The 16,896-nt window shown below is 36.8% G+C and overlaps 2 protein-coding genes and 1 long non-coding RNA gene across 3 annotated transcripts; 2 read left to right on the forward strand and 1 right to left on the reverse strand.

The window, feature by feature from the left end:
* Nucleotides 1-3,734: 3,734 nt before the first annotated feature.
* Nucleotides 3,735-5,679, forward strand: LOC127127858 (pectinesterase). The gene is made up of 2 exons (XM_051057135.1): nucleotides 3,735-4,756; nucleotides 4,846-5,679. Exons 1-2 carry the CDS (start codon nucleotides 3,796-3,798, stop codon nucleotides 5,538-5,540), a joined length of 1,656 nt encoding a protein of 551 aa, XP_050913092.1. The 5' UTR covers nucleotides 3,735-3,795; the 3' UTR covers nucleotides 5,541-5,679.
* Nucleotides 5,680-6,225: 546 nt separating this feature from the next.
* LOC127127859 (uncharacterized) lies at nucleotides 6,226-7,229 on the reverse strand. Its single transcript, XR_007805489.1, has 2 exons — nucleotides 6,921-7,229; nucleotides 6,226-6,589 (listed from the first exon to the last, which is right to left on the reverse strand). It is a non-coding gene; the product is annotated as an uncharacterized LOC127127859 (long non-coding RNA).
* A 6,876-nt stretch (nucleotides 7,230-14,105) lies between these two features.
* LOC127131380 (uncharacterized) lies at nucleotides 14,106-15,542 on the forward strand. Its single transcript, XM_051060308.1, has one exon. The coding sequence runs from the start codon at nucleotides 14,106-14,108 to the stop codon at nucleotides 15,540-15,542; it is 1,437 nt and encodes a 478-aa protein (XP_050916265.1).
* The last annotated feature ends 1,354 nt before the right edge of the window (nucleotides 15,543-16,896 follow it).

The raw sequence follows: 16,896 nt of genomic DNA on the forward strand, positions 1-16,896 counted from the left end.
TAAAAGTTTTATCGAATCAAAAACTAGTAAAAATGTCAGAGATCTGGGTAAGGGGGTTGGTTATGCAATGGGAAGGTATTAGGCACCCAAAGCATCCTAGGTACTCGTATGGAGCCCTCTTCACATTTGTTGCAAAGGTTGTTGTTTTTTTTTTTGAAAATTTATTTGTGCAAACATGATTGAAGGGATGAGAAAATCGTGTATGTTTATCTAATGTACTACTTACTAAAAGAAGGGTCAAAAGAAAATGACTCGCACGGACGTCGCATCCACTGCATACGTATCCCATCTGAATCTGAGAATCAGAGTCTTCGTAGCTCGGCTACCTATGGGTTAAAGAGGAGTGTGCTCGCTAAGACATCACGTCTTATGCCTACGTATCTCATCTGGGATGAAAATCAGAGCAAAACGTAGTTCGACCACCTATGGGGTAAGGGTTGTGTTTTGGGGTGAACGACGTTACTACGCAATCTACCGGATGCTCGACCTTTGGAGACTTACTCGCCTGTAGTAGAAGAAGATAACATGTTCTTAGGAGAAGAAAAATCAATGAGTTTGGGGTGTTTAGGGATGCTCATGCAAAAAGGCAGTCCTAGATGAAGGAACCGCGCTACCTTAAATGACATGCCACGAGAGGCTATACGAAACCTAAGAAATCGGTAACATGCGGGAAAAATAAAGGGATCGAGAGATCTACCGTACGGATAAAGATCCGAAGTAACAACAATTAGATAAATAAGAAACCCAAAGACTCTTCCAAGCTAAACACCATCAAAGAAAGCGAGTCAGTACAGGTAATCGGAATAGACCTCCAGGTGGTACCCCACAAATAAAGTGGAACACCAAGCAAGCTATCCCTGCAAGAGTATGTGAGCCCTCACAAAACAAAACTCAACAAATAGGTTAGAGAAACAAGATAGGGTAATCAAGAGTTGCCCCCAAATCAAAATGTAACCACATGAATCATGCCATTAAAATTCACAAAAAGCAACCAAGGGTAGGAGGCCTAAACCTCTTGTCAAACACATGCATCAAAAGGGTATCAAATTCACCCATAATACCTCATACATTCAGAGCATTCAAATTAAAAGCATAAAGTAATAGGAATAAGGCAAACCTGACTGGAGAGATCGAATGAAATTGAATTGTCTGGTTGGGTTTGCAAAGCAATCTGAGGGTTTATATGAGAGGGAATTGGTTCTTTGTCGATGAGTTCCCTTCAGTCTCTGGAGGTTGCTCTGAACTCTGTTAGCTCTTCTCTCACTATCTTTTTTCCTACCAGGGTAATAGGAATAGAATTCTTTTGTTTCACTGAAACTCTGAATTTATAACCTGATTTTTGTGGACCTGTGGGCTCAAATGAGAGAGGCCCAAGTCCAAAAATTTTCTGTTATATTTTATTTATTTATTTATTTTCGGTTTTCATTTTTTTTAAAACACGTGGGCTTCGCCTAGCGAGCATGACAGTTCAAGAAATTCCTCTGAGCGTAGGTGATTCTGGTGGCTTTTCTTGGGACTCGCTAAGCGACCCATTCTGCTCGCCAACGAGCATGACAGCTCATGAACAAACTTTTGCTCCTTCAAGATTAACGTTTTGACTGACGAATAGACCTCATTTGAACCTGTTGGAAGTATCTCAAGCCATTCTCTTGTGTTGACTGATCATCTAAATAGAACCCACAAAGTGTCTTGGATGATACTCAAGCTTCAAACAAAAGATGTTAGTGACACATTTTTGTGCTTTTGGTTAGTAAACAAAAGTAAGAGAAACAATGTATAATTCAAGCATGCTTGGTGATCTCAAACCAATCACAAGGAGTCCCACCCAAAGGCAAAGGGAACCAAGATACTAAAGATCCTTAAGACAATGCAAATACAATGTTATGATGCCATGAGGGATCTTAGGGTCAAAATTAGGGTCTTACAATACCCTATAGTCGTTACACCGATTTGTACTCATTGTTTGAAAACGGCCTCCGAGAGCTATATGACCCGGACTCCTATTTGTTTCATAAGTAACAACTCGATTATCATTTCAAGTACCCGACACGTCCGACTTTCACCTCTCGGATCTAATGACTTATAATTCGATTTTGAGAATTTTAAGGTGTACATGTTATTTGTTGTTCTTTTGTTGCATTTTTTATTTTTAATTGTCTCCTTAATGTACTTCTGTAATTGTTTTTATTGTATTTTTGTGATTCTTCAGCCAAATTTAATATACTATTATTTTCCATTCAAAAAAATTATTTAAATAAAATGATACCGATAATTATTCAATTTAAAGTACGAAACAATTGTGTAAATTTTAAAAAAAAAAATCCATGTAAAGTACATGCACCATTGAATTTGAAATCCTTATGTTTAAGATAAAATATTATATATATATATATATATATATATATATATATATTATATATATATATATATATATATATATATTATATATATATATATATATATATTATATATATATATATATATATATATATATATATATATATATATATATAATATATATATATATATATATATATATATATATATATATATATATATATGTCAGTTTGGCTATCAGTATGTACTCAATGGTCAGTATAGTACAATTAGTAACTAGCATAACTCTGTCGTATGAATTTATCTATTACAATTATGTTTTGGCCGACCACAAGCTCCTAAGACTGCAACTATGAATTGTTGTCCATTTTGTAGGTCAGATTTTTCCGATTTTGTCCTTTAGAATAGATATCACATTTTTTAAATTAAAAGGACATTAAAATAGTATCACATTGATGAGTCAGAAACAAATTATAATAGATACTACTCCGGCCTGATTTATAAGAAGAAAAAAAACAAGTTTTATGTTTATTAAGAAATATATTCAAGTGTATTTAAATTTTTTGATTTTATGTGAGAGTGACAACACAATTACTAGTATACCCTCAATTAAATTGTCTTCTAGTAACAATAAAGTAATTAATGCAAGAATATTTTTAGAATAAAGACATTAAATGCACCTAAATTTATTGACATTTACTTATATTTAAGACGAAAAAAATTAAAAGACTTTTACTTATAAATAAGATCGAAGGGAGTATTGTTTTTTTCAAACACTTAGCTATGCTATGCCAAATTAGATAGTTCTTTTAAAACACAAGCCAACAGTTTAGCTATGCTATGCCAAATAGTGTAAATTAAAAACTTGTGTAATAATATCTTCCAATTTCATGGTAAATACGAAAGAATAAAATGTATGCACGCGAGTCTGCAATAATGTCTTCCACTTTTCACTTTACAAGAAAACATTCATTCATGCCAGTGTTATTCTAAAAATAGTGACTCCCTTGAATTTTAACCAATAAGAAAGTCTTATTCCAAAAATAGTGTTTCACTTGAATTTTAACTGATAAAAAAAGTAAGTATTAAAAATATCGTATTGAAGTAAGTGTGTTTAGTTATGCATTTCCATATCAATCAAAATCCAATATTTATTTATCATAAGTTTGGACTAACTCATGTCAACAAAATCAAATTATAAAATCAAAGGTGTCATTCTATATAAAATATTTCAAGATTCAGATTTTCTCAATAACCACTTGGGTTATACCTTCTCATAATTTTCAACTTTAAAGATACAGAACAATTGTGAAAATAATTGAAAAACACATGCGAAATATTAGCACCGTTGGATTTGTAATCCTTGTCTTCAATATCGAATGTTATTTTGTCTATAAATTAGTTAGATGAAATAAACAAAGATCATAGTGAGCAAGCAGTACTAGCTAGCTTATCAGTATGGCAACCCAAGAAACATTGCTAGACAAGCCTAGAAAATCCATTCCCAAAACATTTTGGTTTATCCTCTCTTTAGCTGCTATCATAAGCTCATCAGCCATTATTGTTTCTCATCTCAACAAACCAACCTCCTTCTTCCACCTCTCCTCAGCTCCCAATCTGTGTGAGCATGCTCTAGATACAGAATCATGCTTAACTCATGTATCAGAAGTAGCTCAAGGCCCAACATTCGCTAACACAAAAGACCGCAAATTGAGCACACTCTTGTCCTTATTAACCAAGTCCAACACACACATTCAAGAAGCCATGAACAAGGCCAATGTTATAAAAAGCCGAGTTAACAGTGGCAGAGAGGAAATTGCTTTGAATGACTGTGTGGAACTAATGAACTTGTCAATGGATAGAGTTTGGGACTCAGTGTTGACTCTAACAAAAGATAACACGGACTCACAGCAAGATGCACACACGTGGCTAAGTAGTGTGCTCACTAACCATGTAACTTGCTTGGATGGATTACAAGGAACAACTCGGGTGGTTATGGAAAGTGACCTTCAGGACTTAATATCAAGAGCTAGCTCTTCTCTAGCCGTGCTTGTTTCCGTTTTACCTGAAAAGAGTGACGACGGATTCATTGGTGAATCATTGAACGGTGAATTTCCCTCATGGGTAACGAGTAAGGATCGAAGGCTTTTGGAATCTTCAGTTGGGGACATAAAGGCTAATGTTGTGGTGGCTAAAGATGGGAGCGGCAAGTTCAAGACTGTGGCTGAGGCTGTGGCATCTGCACCTAACAAAGGTAAGACAAGGTATGTTATCTATGTGAAAAAGGGAATCTACAAAGAGAATGTTAACATCACTAGTACAAATGTGATGCTCGTGGGTGATGGTATGGATGCAACGATAATCTCAGGCAGCTTAAATCACGTTGACGGAAAAGACACTTTCCATACTGCGACTGTTGGTATGGATTTTCATTCTCCCCTTGACTGTATTTACCATTTCCATTTGTGTGACATGGATTTTTATTCATGTATAATTTGGTTGTTGTAGCTGCTGTTGGGGATGGGTTTATAGCTCAGGACATTGGATTCAAAAACACGGCAGGCCCAGAGAAGGAGCAGGCAGTTGCTCTCCGCGTCGGTTCTGATCAATCCATCATCAACCGCTGTCGCATTGACGCATTTCAAGACACTCTCTACGCACACTCCAACCGACAGTTTTACCGTGATTGCTTCATTACTGGTACTATTGATTTTATCTTTGGAAATGCAGCTGCGGTGTTCCAGAAGAGCAAAATCGTGGCCCGAAAGCCCCTGAGCAACCAAAAAAACATGGTCACAGCCCAAGGTCGAACAGACCCAAACCAGAACACTGCAACTTCAATTCAGCAGTGTGACATAATACCAAGCACGGATCTCAAACCTGTCCTAGGCTCCATCAAAACATACCTAGGCCGCCCATGGCGAAACTACTCCAGGACTGTTGTGATGCAGTCCTTGATAGGCAACCACATCGACCCAACGGGATGGGCTGAATGGAATGACGCGAGTAAGGGCTTTCTCAAAACATTGTATTACGGAGAGTACATGAACAGTGGACCGGGTGCTGGTACCGGCAACAGAGTGAATTGGTCTGGTTATCATGTCATAAATACTGCAGAGGCAAGGAAATTTACAGTTGCAGAGCTCATCCAGGGAAATGTTTGGCTGAAGAACAAAGGGGTGGCCTATATCGAAGGCCTGTAAAACTGGGCTTTGGCAAGCGTCTACTGCTATGTTTCAGATGTTTTGCAGGAAATAAAATTATAAAAATTATGCTCTATGAAGCATGTTACAATAGTCTCCTATTGGCGTTGTAATGAATCCCTCATGTTGAATAAATTATTATGCATAAATTATTATCTAGATTATAATATCCTAATCAGCTTTAACTTTGTTTCATGAATGAAATATAAAAACACAAGTTATTAATAATATTTGAAGACCAAAATGTGCAACTATAAAAACTATAAAAGATGATAAGAACCATGTTAACATTGCTACATAATACATACCCAGTCAATTTGAGTAATAAAATACTAACCTGTACAAAAAGACATCATTTGACACTGCAGCTAAGTGTCAATGCATTCTTTCCGAAGGACCCAGTTAATTGATAATAGACTTCTTTCAAAGTAGTTATAATCTTGAAATTTAGTCCCTCAAATGTATGAACTTAAAAATTGAAAACAAAAACTTAGTCATTTATATTAAAGAACATCAACCAATTAGGCCCTTAATCAAAATATCTCTTTATTCAACATCCATCAAAATCAATGAATAACCTAAAATATTGACTTGAATAGTCTCTTGTTGCATCAAGATAACCATACAATCTTTAAAATTAAAGGATCTATGTGGAAAAAGGATTAAATTAATAAATGTTATTCAATTTAAGGGACTAATTTTGATTCTATAAATGTTAAGGGACTAAATTGACTGACCTTCACAGTTTCAAGGACTAAAATGCTGATTTAGTTGTACACAAATATCGATCATTAGATATATTTTATTACAAAACACAAACTCAAAAGGCAGTAAGAACCTATAAAATTACAAAACCAGGTCAATATGAGTAGAGAATTGATAGCAATATCATACAAAATCATAATAATAAATTGATAACTTTTAGGACAATACCTGCTCTTAAAACCATATCTGAATGTAAAATAACAAAAAGTTACCAAACAGCCAACCTCTTGCAACAGCTTCTTCATTGTATTCCTATCAAAATTTATGAAGAAGGTGTCTCACACCTGTAACAATGTGAGTCAATCAATAATTCACTATTTAAGTGCAGAATGGTATAAATTTTAAAAGCTAATGAGATTTATATTTTCAAAATCCAACACATAAAAATCAAATGAGAATCCCTAGAGCAATAAACACAATGGTTTCTAATCAAACACCTGAAACATCACCACGTCGACACCAGTTATAATATGAAAAAATAAATAAGTTAAATATAATCACAATCACACATTTTTCATGTGTCGGTGCTACATAGAAAAAAAATATCAACAAAATCAGAAAATATTGAGGGGCAGTAAAAATTCGCAACACAAATTCAACTACAAATGAATAAACCTATTTCCTTCCACGTCTCTCGCTTCTTTAACCAAACATTTCTTCAACACCGCAATCGCATGCATAATGTGTCACAATTTGAAATGGTTCCATCTCTAAAATTCACAAGATGAGATAGAATAAAATTTCGAGCGGATGGCGGAGACGAGGGTGTGCGAGTGAGGAGAAAGGTAACGTTCGGAACCCCGTTGTGGGATTGGTCGGAAACCGCGTTTCCCGGCGAGGGATGTGTTCATGGTGAAATCTCTTCTCAAACGAGCAAAAATGTAACAAAGGCAATTGCCCGTTCCCCTACTTTAATGACAATTTCATAATGGATAAAATATTAAAAGAGAAAAGGGTGATTGTCAGACTTAAATTTATTTTACAGAATCATATGCTAAGTGAGACTCAAAATTTTAAAATATTTGTATGACATGGTAAAATATTATATTTTTATTGAATTATCATCAGTGCATCACTATTAAATTCATATTAAAATATTTGAGATTTTAAAAATATATCTTTGAGAGTATTTATTTCGGAGATATATCTCTTAAAGTTTAAATTGTAGAACCCTTTTTCTTCTTTATTTTTAAAGAAATTCAAAATGTTCTCAAACTCTCTAAAAAAATTTATCAACAAAGTTCAAAATTAAACAATCGAGGATCTTCAATTAATATTAAAGACATTGTAGACATCATATAACACTGAAGTAAAATCTAAATTTATAAATTTTTGATGTTTTGATAATTTTTTTGAGTTTTTGTGTAAATGAATAGAAAATGATGATTTATGTACGGAATGAGTAGGAATTGCATGAATGGTTGTTTATACATATTGTAAAACATGTTTGTTGGTTGAAAATAACGATCAAACCATTATTTTTTAGGTTTGTATGTGTTAGCTCCCAATTTCGACGCACGTATAAATTAAGAGAATAAAATTTTCTATGAAGACGCTTCGACAAAATGGTGCGTTTGAAGTTCTAGTCGAAGATGCAGTGGTACAAGGGTAAGGATGTTGTGTGGACTTATAAATATTTTTAAGTAGTTCGAGGTGTTTTTACGACAGAGGCGTCACCAGTTGTAGTTTGACGAGAGATTCAAATTCAAATAAAGGAGGGAACTTTTGTTCCTATCTAAATTGTTGAAAATACACGTGGAGCATAGTGGATGGTTACGTACATGCAAAGCGCCATTTGTCTCGATTTGGTGGGCATGCCGTTAAGAGACGGTTACTTCGACTAGTATAAATAAAAGGTCTTAGTGTTAGGATCAGTGTGTGTGTTCAAGTGTGTACAAAATCTGTCAATTTTACCCAAGTATTCATGTGTATAGAAAAAGTAAATTGAGAAATGTATGTTTGATGTTACACCATTGTTTTACTTGAAGTAATTTAATCAGTTCTTTATTTCCAGAATTGCACTTTTACCCATAAGTTTATCTTTACTGCCATTTATTTTTGATTTATAGCATTCTTTTCGCCCTTTTTCACTTTATATTTTCATTGAAATCTTTTAATAAACCATTGTTGGTATGAACATTGTCGAAGTGTTTATGTTCATTAGAGTTTATCTTTAAAAACGGTTAGCACATGTCCTAGGATTAATCTGATCGATCATGTGAGTGACCAAATCTAGTGATTTGGAAGATCAACGGTTGTTTACCAATTTTTACGGTAAACAAATTGGCACACCCAGTGGAACAGTGCTAACACTTGAAAAAGAAAAATTTTCTTCATTTGTTCTAATTCTGGTCTTTTAATCATTTTTCCGTTTTGAAAAAATCTATTGTATGTTATTAAGAAGTGGTAAAGTAGTCACAACCAACGAAGATAGACCAAGGAGAATGGAGAATTCAAATGCGCCAAGGAACCAAAATCCTCAAAATCCGAACAATAATGTACAACCCCCTTCTTCTTCGACAAGGGCAAACACGACCACAATGCTCGTGTCTGAACCGGTATCACATATGACAAGTCTGATGCCTACACATTCGATTTCCCATACTGAACCCGTTTTGACTTACATTGGGTCGAGGGGACCTCCTAACAACCCCCCACCAAGTGGGAATGTCCCAAATAGGCCTTTAGTGCCCTCGAGTTTCTCTATGCCTTTTAATGATCGAGAACAGCCTTATGGAATGCCAACTTCAGTAATGGAAAGCTTATATAATGCTGCTTCAACATTTTCAGAACTAGTGGTTAACATAACCTCCTCATTATAAGGGTCAGGATCTAGGGTTAACATGGGTCGAAATAACCAACCTTTAGGCTTGGGATACCAAACACAAATGCCTAACCTTACCAATAATTCTGCAGCGGTGTGGAGGCAGCAGATGGACGAAAGCAACCATGATATGGTACAAATGCTTACCCAAACATTGGCCATCGTTTTGAATCCCTTGATTCAAAATACGGCCTAATCGAATCAGCAGCTGTCGCATTACGCGAAAAACCGGCGGGAAAACGAAACAACAGAGCCGCCACCGTGCGTTATTTATCCCAAAAGAGGGAAAGGAAACGCTCAGAGTAAACCTGGAAAAGACGTGGTCTCGCGACCAAAGAGAATGGGATCGGGAGTCGGTTATGCGAAGGGAAGGTATTAGCACCCCTACGCATCCGTCGTACTCGACGGGATCCACGCACAATAGGAAGGAAAATGGTTGCTAAGACACTGCTCAAACACACACACACTGGCTGAAAGAGACACAAGAAAACAGACAAGACTGACTCGGCAGGATATCGCATCCTGGGCCTACTTAGTCTATCAAGCATAGACATCAGAGTCTAAGTAGTTCGGACTGGGGAAACGACACATGCTCGCTAGGATATCGCATCCTATGCATACGTATCTCCTTGGACGAAGGAGAATCAGAGCATTCGTAGCTCGGCTAACACGCACACAAACAAACACAGGCAAAGGCAAACGTGGAGCCTGAATGCCAATCACTGGACTTACATCAGCATCCTGCCTACGTACCTCATCTGGTATGAGGATCAGGGCGACGTAGTTCCCCTACGAAGGGACACAGGACTAGCCTAACCAGATAACAAAGGGAGACACAACTAGGGAGACTACGACTCGAGCCTAGATGTTATCATGCATATCATCCCTAAGTCAAGGTTTCTAGCTAACTTGCACAGGAAGCAAGCCTATCCTAAAGCACAAGCAATAGCAAACAATCACAAACAGCACACACTATATGCACACAAGTGAGGCTCAAACAAGGGTGGGGCTGCAAGAGCAAGCCATATGTACAGGGTGAGTTTTGCTCTTAACCTTGACATTGAGAGCCAAGGTGAAGCAGATGAAAGGTGAGTGAAGATAAGACTTCACAGCTCTTATCCCTGGCCTGGGAGAGCTTAAGACAAGAATGTGTGGGTTCAGAAAGTGGGAACCCTTCTACACATATGACACTGACTCATTGTACAATGATCTTGGGTTAATATCTGCAATGCATCAACACAGTGGTGTGAGCAAAGCAGATGACACACAGAATAGCAGGGGATGGATTGCACATCCCTTGTGTCTGCCAATGCCTCTTCACTTAGGAGGTCTTTGAATAAATGCAAGGACAAAAGTAAACAGTCACAAACATTGCCTCTTAAGGAGGACTTCAGACAGGTGCCTGGCCAAATAACAGGCCAGGTCTTCCAGACTACATGGAGTAAGGAAATTATACCTCAATGCAAATTGCTATCAAGCAAAGCAAAGCAAAGTTCTCAAAGAACTAATAGCAACTAATGTACCTGAAATCAGTCAAACACAATTAGTATACTAGACACAAAGTTAAAACAAAACAGCATAAGCCAACAGACAATACAGTCAAGCATATGTGCAAAGCAACAAGCTCATAACAAGTGAGCTAGGCAACCTACAAAACAAACAAGTTAGTTCATGATAAACAAACAAACTCATTCAACTTGTATTGATCTCTTTGAAGCATTTGTTGCTTAACCTGAAAAACCAAGCTTAAACATGAGTGACAAGACCACTAGGACAAGCCTAGGGTCAAAAGGAGATAAAAAGTTTAAAACAGCAAGGGACAAGTGCCCAAAGTCAAGACAAATCAATCAAGAAGCAAACCCAAGTGGTTTCACATTCACATCATTCATCATTATCATTTCACAAGCAAATTAGGTCAAAGCATGGCATATAGAACCTCAAAGAAGTCAACAGAATGTCTCAACTCAAATTCAATTACAAACATTTCAATAAATCCTCAAATAAATCATGATCAAACATCATCCACAACATGATAAGCATACCAAATTTCAGCTCATTTGGATCAAAGGAAGTAGGTCAATGAAAATCAGAAAGTCAAAGCAAGTTCAAACATCCTCATACAAAGCATCAAAACATGCACCAACTTCAATTAATCATAAAACAGAAACAACATATGATAAATGAATGGGACTAAAACCATGACAAGCTATAAGATGTCTACAATCCACATGTTAAATTTCAAGTCCATCCAATTAAGCATTAGAATTTCACAAATCATATGGCATCATGTGTCACAAAAGTCAACAATTTGGTCAAACAGGGGAGAAATTGCCAATCAATTAGGAAATGCATTCAAAAATTCCAGAAAAATTCACACACATTCTAAACATGCACAAGTGTCTTCATGCAAAAATCAAAACCATTTTGAGTTCATTAAGCAGGGTAATTAAAATCATGAAGTTGGACATGTATGGTGTGACACAAATTGTCACACCCCTATTCAAAAAATCATATCTCCACAACCAGCAATGATAAAATTACAAACTCTACACCAAAATCACCATGAGCATGTCTAGTTTAAGCACAAAAAATTTGAGAAGCATTGGATAATGTATCATCATTTCACAAGCAATTTGGCAAAGCATACACAAAATGGACACACATGAACAAACCCTAGCATATTTTAAAATCCACACATGCAAAAAATCTGGAAAAATCACCATAATAAACTAGAGATCAAGAGGAGCATTTCACAAAAAATCCCATCAAAATTGGATAAGAATTGAAGAACTTATGATTTTTCTAAGTTGCCATGCAAAATGAAATAAAAAATGATAAATGAAATGATTAAATGAATTAATAAAACCGGCCAGTGGCAATTTTGTAATACTGCGTTCATTTAAATGGAACGCAGCGTTCCAATAGGAGGCGTGTCACATGCTTATTGGTTTCATGGCCAAAAACACGGGGAACTCATGCAAATGAACATTTCCAAATCAAACACGCTCCTGGGTTCAGCAAAATAGGGTTCTAACGCACAGCAACATGTTCATCATCATGATGAACAAAATTCTCAGATTTTGGAAATGAGCATACCAATCAAACCGTCTAACCACATACAATCCAAATCTAACCCTAGTTTTCAACAATTCGAGCTAAACAGGATGAACCATGCACAAACATATTTGACAACCAAACTTTGAATCCATGTATCTTCCTTAATACTCAAACATTTCTCTTGATTCAAAGCTCAATACATTCATGGCAAAAAGATCTATAAGATGCATAGCACGATTTGGACAAATGTGTGGTTCGAAATCTTACCTAGCTTGAAGCACAGTGTGAATTCGTGAGTCCTTTGGCCGTGATTAGTGGAAACAGCAACTTCTTGATGCTCCAGATGATGAATGAATGAGTATTGAGAGCCCAGTTACCTCAATTCCAGCTCCAAATTCGACCTGCCATGACTGATGCTCCAATGTAACAGTGATAGGAGATGGTTTTACAGTCGTGAAAAGGTGCTTGCAATGGCTCCAAGAAGGTTTGTGAATGGTGAACCAAAGCTCAAGGACACGGGCTCTTTGCAATTTTTCAGAAAAAATTCAGATGAAGATTTTAGTGTTCTTGAGAGAAAATGGGTTTTTGATCTGTTTTGGTGAATAGTGGCTAGGGTTTTCAGACTGAAAATGTGCACTATATACTCTGATTAGTAATGCTTAAGTTTGGCTAATGAAGTGGTAATCCAATTTAGCTTAAATGAAGTGTTTTGGTCATTTTACTAAAAACCAACCAAATTGCATGGGGTGCATGTTAATGCACGAAATTGGGCTCAAGCAAATCCAAAAAATGATTTCTGAACAATTGTAATTGGTATAATGCATTGGAAATGATTTATTTGAAAGTCCATTTTTCAACTCACCCCTTTTTTAATTCATGCACTTGGAAAAAGGCCATTTTGAATGAAAGATTTTTGGTGAATTGTGATGAAAGATTTGGATAGAGCACATCAAATATGACTTGTAGCAAAAAACCCCACCCAATTTGGCCAAATGGTTTGGAAGATATGCCACTTTGAAGTTCAAAAAAACTGAGAATGATTTGATCATAACTTGCCAACCATAAATGAGAAATAAGTGTTCTTGGACTTTTTGGAAATGTGAGAGCAATATCTTCAACTTTCATGTTGGACAAAATTTCATTTGAAGCTTGTATTATGATGTAAATTTGAGGAGAAAAACTTTCTATTTTTGGCAATTTCCAATTACAGGTCAACTTACTATTTTAGGAAACTTCTTGTCTGACTTTATTTTCTCCAATCTTGATCTTTGAAATGTCAAATGAGACTTGTATGGACATGAATGAAGCCTTTCAAACCATCTCCCACCTTCAAATCCATAAAATCAAGCACAGTTGACCATAGTTGACCATAGTTGACTTTCTAGGGCTTCTGATGGACTGAACAATGACTGATGACTTCTGAGCACCCAATCCTTGACCAAATCACTTCAAAAGGACCCCTAGGTCATGTGAACATTTTGGACCAACCCTAGGGCCTTGTCTCAATGGAAATTGCACTTGCTTGCTTGATTGACTGATCTCCTGACCAGTTTGACCTAATTTTGCCAGTTGAACTTGCACTTGGGCAAAGGACAATGCAATGCTATGCAATGGACTATGTTATGTTAATGACCTAATATGAGAATGCATGTACACAAGGTAGGTGCAAATTTGAGGTGCTACAGCAGGTGACAGCGCAGATGGCGCGAATGGCTGACTTCTTGGGTGTGCCACAGCCCCATCAACATCCTCCAAGAGATGGGATAAGGGAAAACCAAGGGGTAGCCTTCGAAGAAGACCCTACAATTAACTAAATTCCACAAAACCAACTGCCACCAGAGATGGTAAATCAGGGAGTAGGAGTCGAACCTCCTAGGGTTGAACCACAAATCCCCAAGGAGAGAGAGCCAAGGATAGTAATGGTTAATAGAAACCAAAATGTTGATGATGTCATACAGCAAATTCGACATGATGATATGGCAGCAGATAACAATCTAGCAGCTATGATCGAGAGGATTATGACACGAAATGGGGTGAATTTTGGCCTTCGAAGGCCAAATTATACATCACCTTTGTCAGAATATATCCTACAGACAGATACACCCCTTAGAACGAAAATTCCCAAATTTACTAAGTTTTCTGGGGATACCACTGAATCCACCATTGAGCATGTGGCTAGGTATATAATAGAGGCAGAAGACATTTCAAACAACGAAAACCTTAAGGTAAAGTACTTTCCAAGTTCTCTCACGAAGAATTCCTTCACGTGGTTTACCATCTTGCCACAAAATTCGATCCATACTTGGAATCAGTTGGAGAGAATGTTCCATGAGCATTTTTACATGGGGCAAACGAAGATAAGTCTGAAGGAACTGGCCAATATTAAACAAAAATTTACTGAGCCAATTGATGATTATCTAAATAGATTTCGATTGCTCAAAGCTAGGTGTTTTACACAGGTACCAGAGCATGAGTTGGTCGAAATGGTCGTTGGGGGACTTGACTATTCTATCAGGAAAAAGTTAGACACCCAGTATTTGAGAGATATGGCCCAACTAGCCAATAGGGTTCGACAGTTAGAACGCTCGAAGGAAGAAAAGGCTAGAGCAAATAAGAGTAAAAGAGTGGCCTACGTTGAATTCAGTAATGATGATGAAGGGTTCAATAATGAGCCTTTCGATTTCGAAGAAAATGAGATCGACCTTGTTGAGTTGAAACAAGGGTCACCTTACTCTTGTAAGGTCCTGGCCCCGTCGAATGGGAAAAACCCTATCGAACCAGAAAAGAATGATAAATTTCCTAAGAAAACTTACACATTCGACGTTACAAAATGTGACGAAATCTTCAAGTTGTTAGTTAAGGATGGCCAAGTGATAATGCCTCTTGGTGCTAAAATGCCTCCTTTGGAACAAAGAAAGAAAATAGGGTTTTGTAAGTACCATAATTTTCTGGGTCATAAAACGTCTCAATGTTTTATTTTCATAGATCTTGTTCAGAATGCTATCCAGGAAGGAAGACTCAAGTTCGGGGACAAACCCAGGAGCCAAATGAAGATTGACTCCAATCCACTGCAAATGGCTGATGCTCACTACACGGAGCCAGATAAAGTCAATATGGTCGAAGTTACTGAAGGCTTCGTCAATAAAGTTGTCATGGTTAGGGTCTTTGAGAACCTCGACCAGGAATTCCTTAAAAACTTTGTTCAGGAAGCCGCTGAAAGCTTCACCAGTGAAACCACTGATGGTTTCGACACCAGAGTCAGGGAGGATTCCAATTTGATGATAGTAACCAAAGAAACTGATGATAGTTTCAAACAAATTGATAAGTCTACTGAGGTCCTTCAAGTGAAATTCTAGAATTTAGAAATCACTTTAGATGTCGACGTGGAGGTCAACATGGTCGAAATCTCCCAAGAAAACTCAATTGAAGTTGACAACGAGTGTCGATAAGAAGAGTATAATAAAGTGGCCTTCCCAAAATAAGAGGAGACTCTGATGGATTTCCTGTTGGTGTAAGCCCTAGAGGTCAATACTTTTTGTACTTGTATCGAATTATTTATTAATAATAAGAGGCTTTTTTATTTATTATGTTTGTTTAATAAAGTCCCTAGAATAGCTAGTTCGTTTAATGTATCAAGTGTGACTTAATCATGAGATCCCATTAAACATAAGAACACTATTCTTAAAGTATCTGTAGTGGAGCTTTGTTGCAAAATGGGATAACATTAAAGCATTAAGACTATTATGTATATAGACTGATGATCACATCTCTTGGATCATGGATAATGAGTTATCAAGTCTTAAACATAGGTATGAATATTAAGAATAATATTTATATTGGATTGACCCGCTATGAGAATACTATATAGAATGTTATGAAAAGTGTCATAAGTTATTCTCATGGTGATAGTGGTGTATACCATCCTTCTGAAGGAGAATTGCGATCCAAAACGCAGCGGAAATTAAAATTTTCTCCTTTAGAGATCCTTACGCATGGTCATGATCAGTACAAGAATATTTACCTCTTGTGACGATTGAAACCTTTGGTGCAGATCTCTTGTGACGATCAAAACCTTTGATGCAGATCCACGGAGCGATCACGAACGTTGAACGATGACAACATCTCTACTCAGTCCACACGAACGGATTCCTTCAATCTCAGTGCTAGCTGGTACGAATGAAGGCTTTGAGTGAGAGAGAGAGAGAGATAGATAGATAGAGAGAGAGAGAGAGAGAGAAAACGAAAATAATGCAACCGCAATGAATGCTTCTGCACAAGGGTTCTATTTATAGAACCACTTGTGTGGGCTTCAAGCTAAAAAGCCCACTTAAGTGTATTTTGGCCCATATCTTATAATATGCCCAAAATCACTTAAGTGTGTGGTACCTTACCATATTTCGTATTCTACTTAAGTACACCGTACCTTACGATGTTCTATAATTCACTTAAGTGCACCGTACCTTACGGTGTTCCTTAGTTACTCTATCTCTCATCAATCCGTCCTTTGTATGTGACCCTGTAGGTTTTCGTGGCATTGGCAATTATATTAAATCATGTATTTAACATAATAAACAGTTAAAGATATCTAGCAACACATCACTGCTACCCAAGACACGAAAATGTCATGTGATCTGACAAATCCTTCTGTGATAATACTTATGTGCATAATTACCCTTTTGCCCTTATGTCTATATTGAACACAAGGCATAG

This window comes from Lathyrus oleraceus, chromosome 3 (genome assembly GCF_024323335.1).
Source record: "Lathyrus oleraceus cultivar Zhongwan6 chromosome 3, CAAS_Psat_ZW6_1.0, whole genome shotgun sequence".
In the NCBI taxonomy this organism is placed as follows: Eukaryota; Viridiplantae; Streptophyta; class Magnoliopsida; order Fabales; family Fabaceae; genus Lathyrus; species Lathyrus oleraceus.

Coding starts and splice junctions, on each gene's coding strand:
- LOC127127858 (XM_051057135.1), top strand. CDS start 3,796: ATGGCAACCCAAGAAACATTGCTAGACAAGCCTAGAAAATCCATTCCC. Junction 4,757..4,845: donor TTTCCATACTGCGACTGTTG/GTATGGATTTTC, acceptor TGGTTGTTGTAG/CTGCTGTTGGGGATGGGTTT.
- LOC127131380 (XM_051060308.1), top strand. CDS start 14,106: ATGGTTAATAGAAACCAAAATGTTGATGATGTCATACAGCAAATTCGA.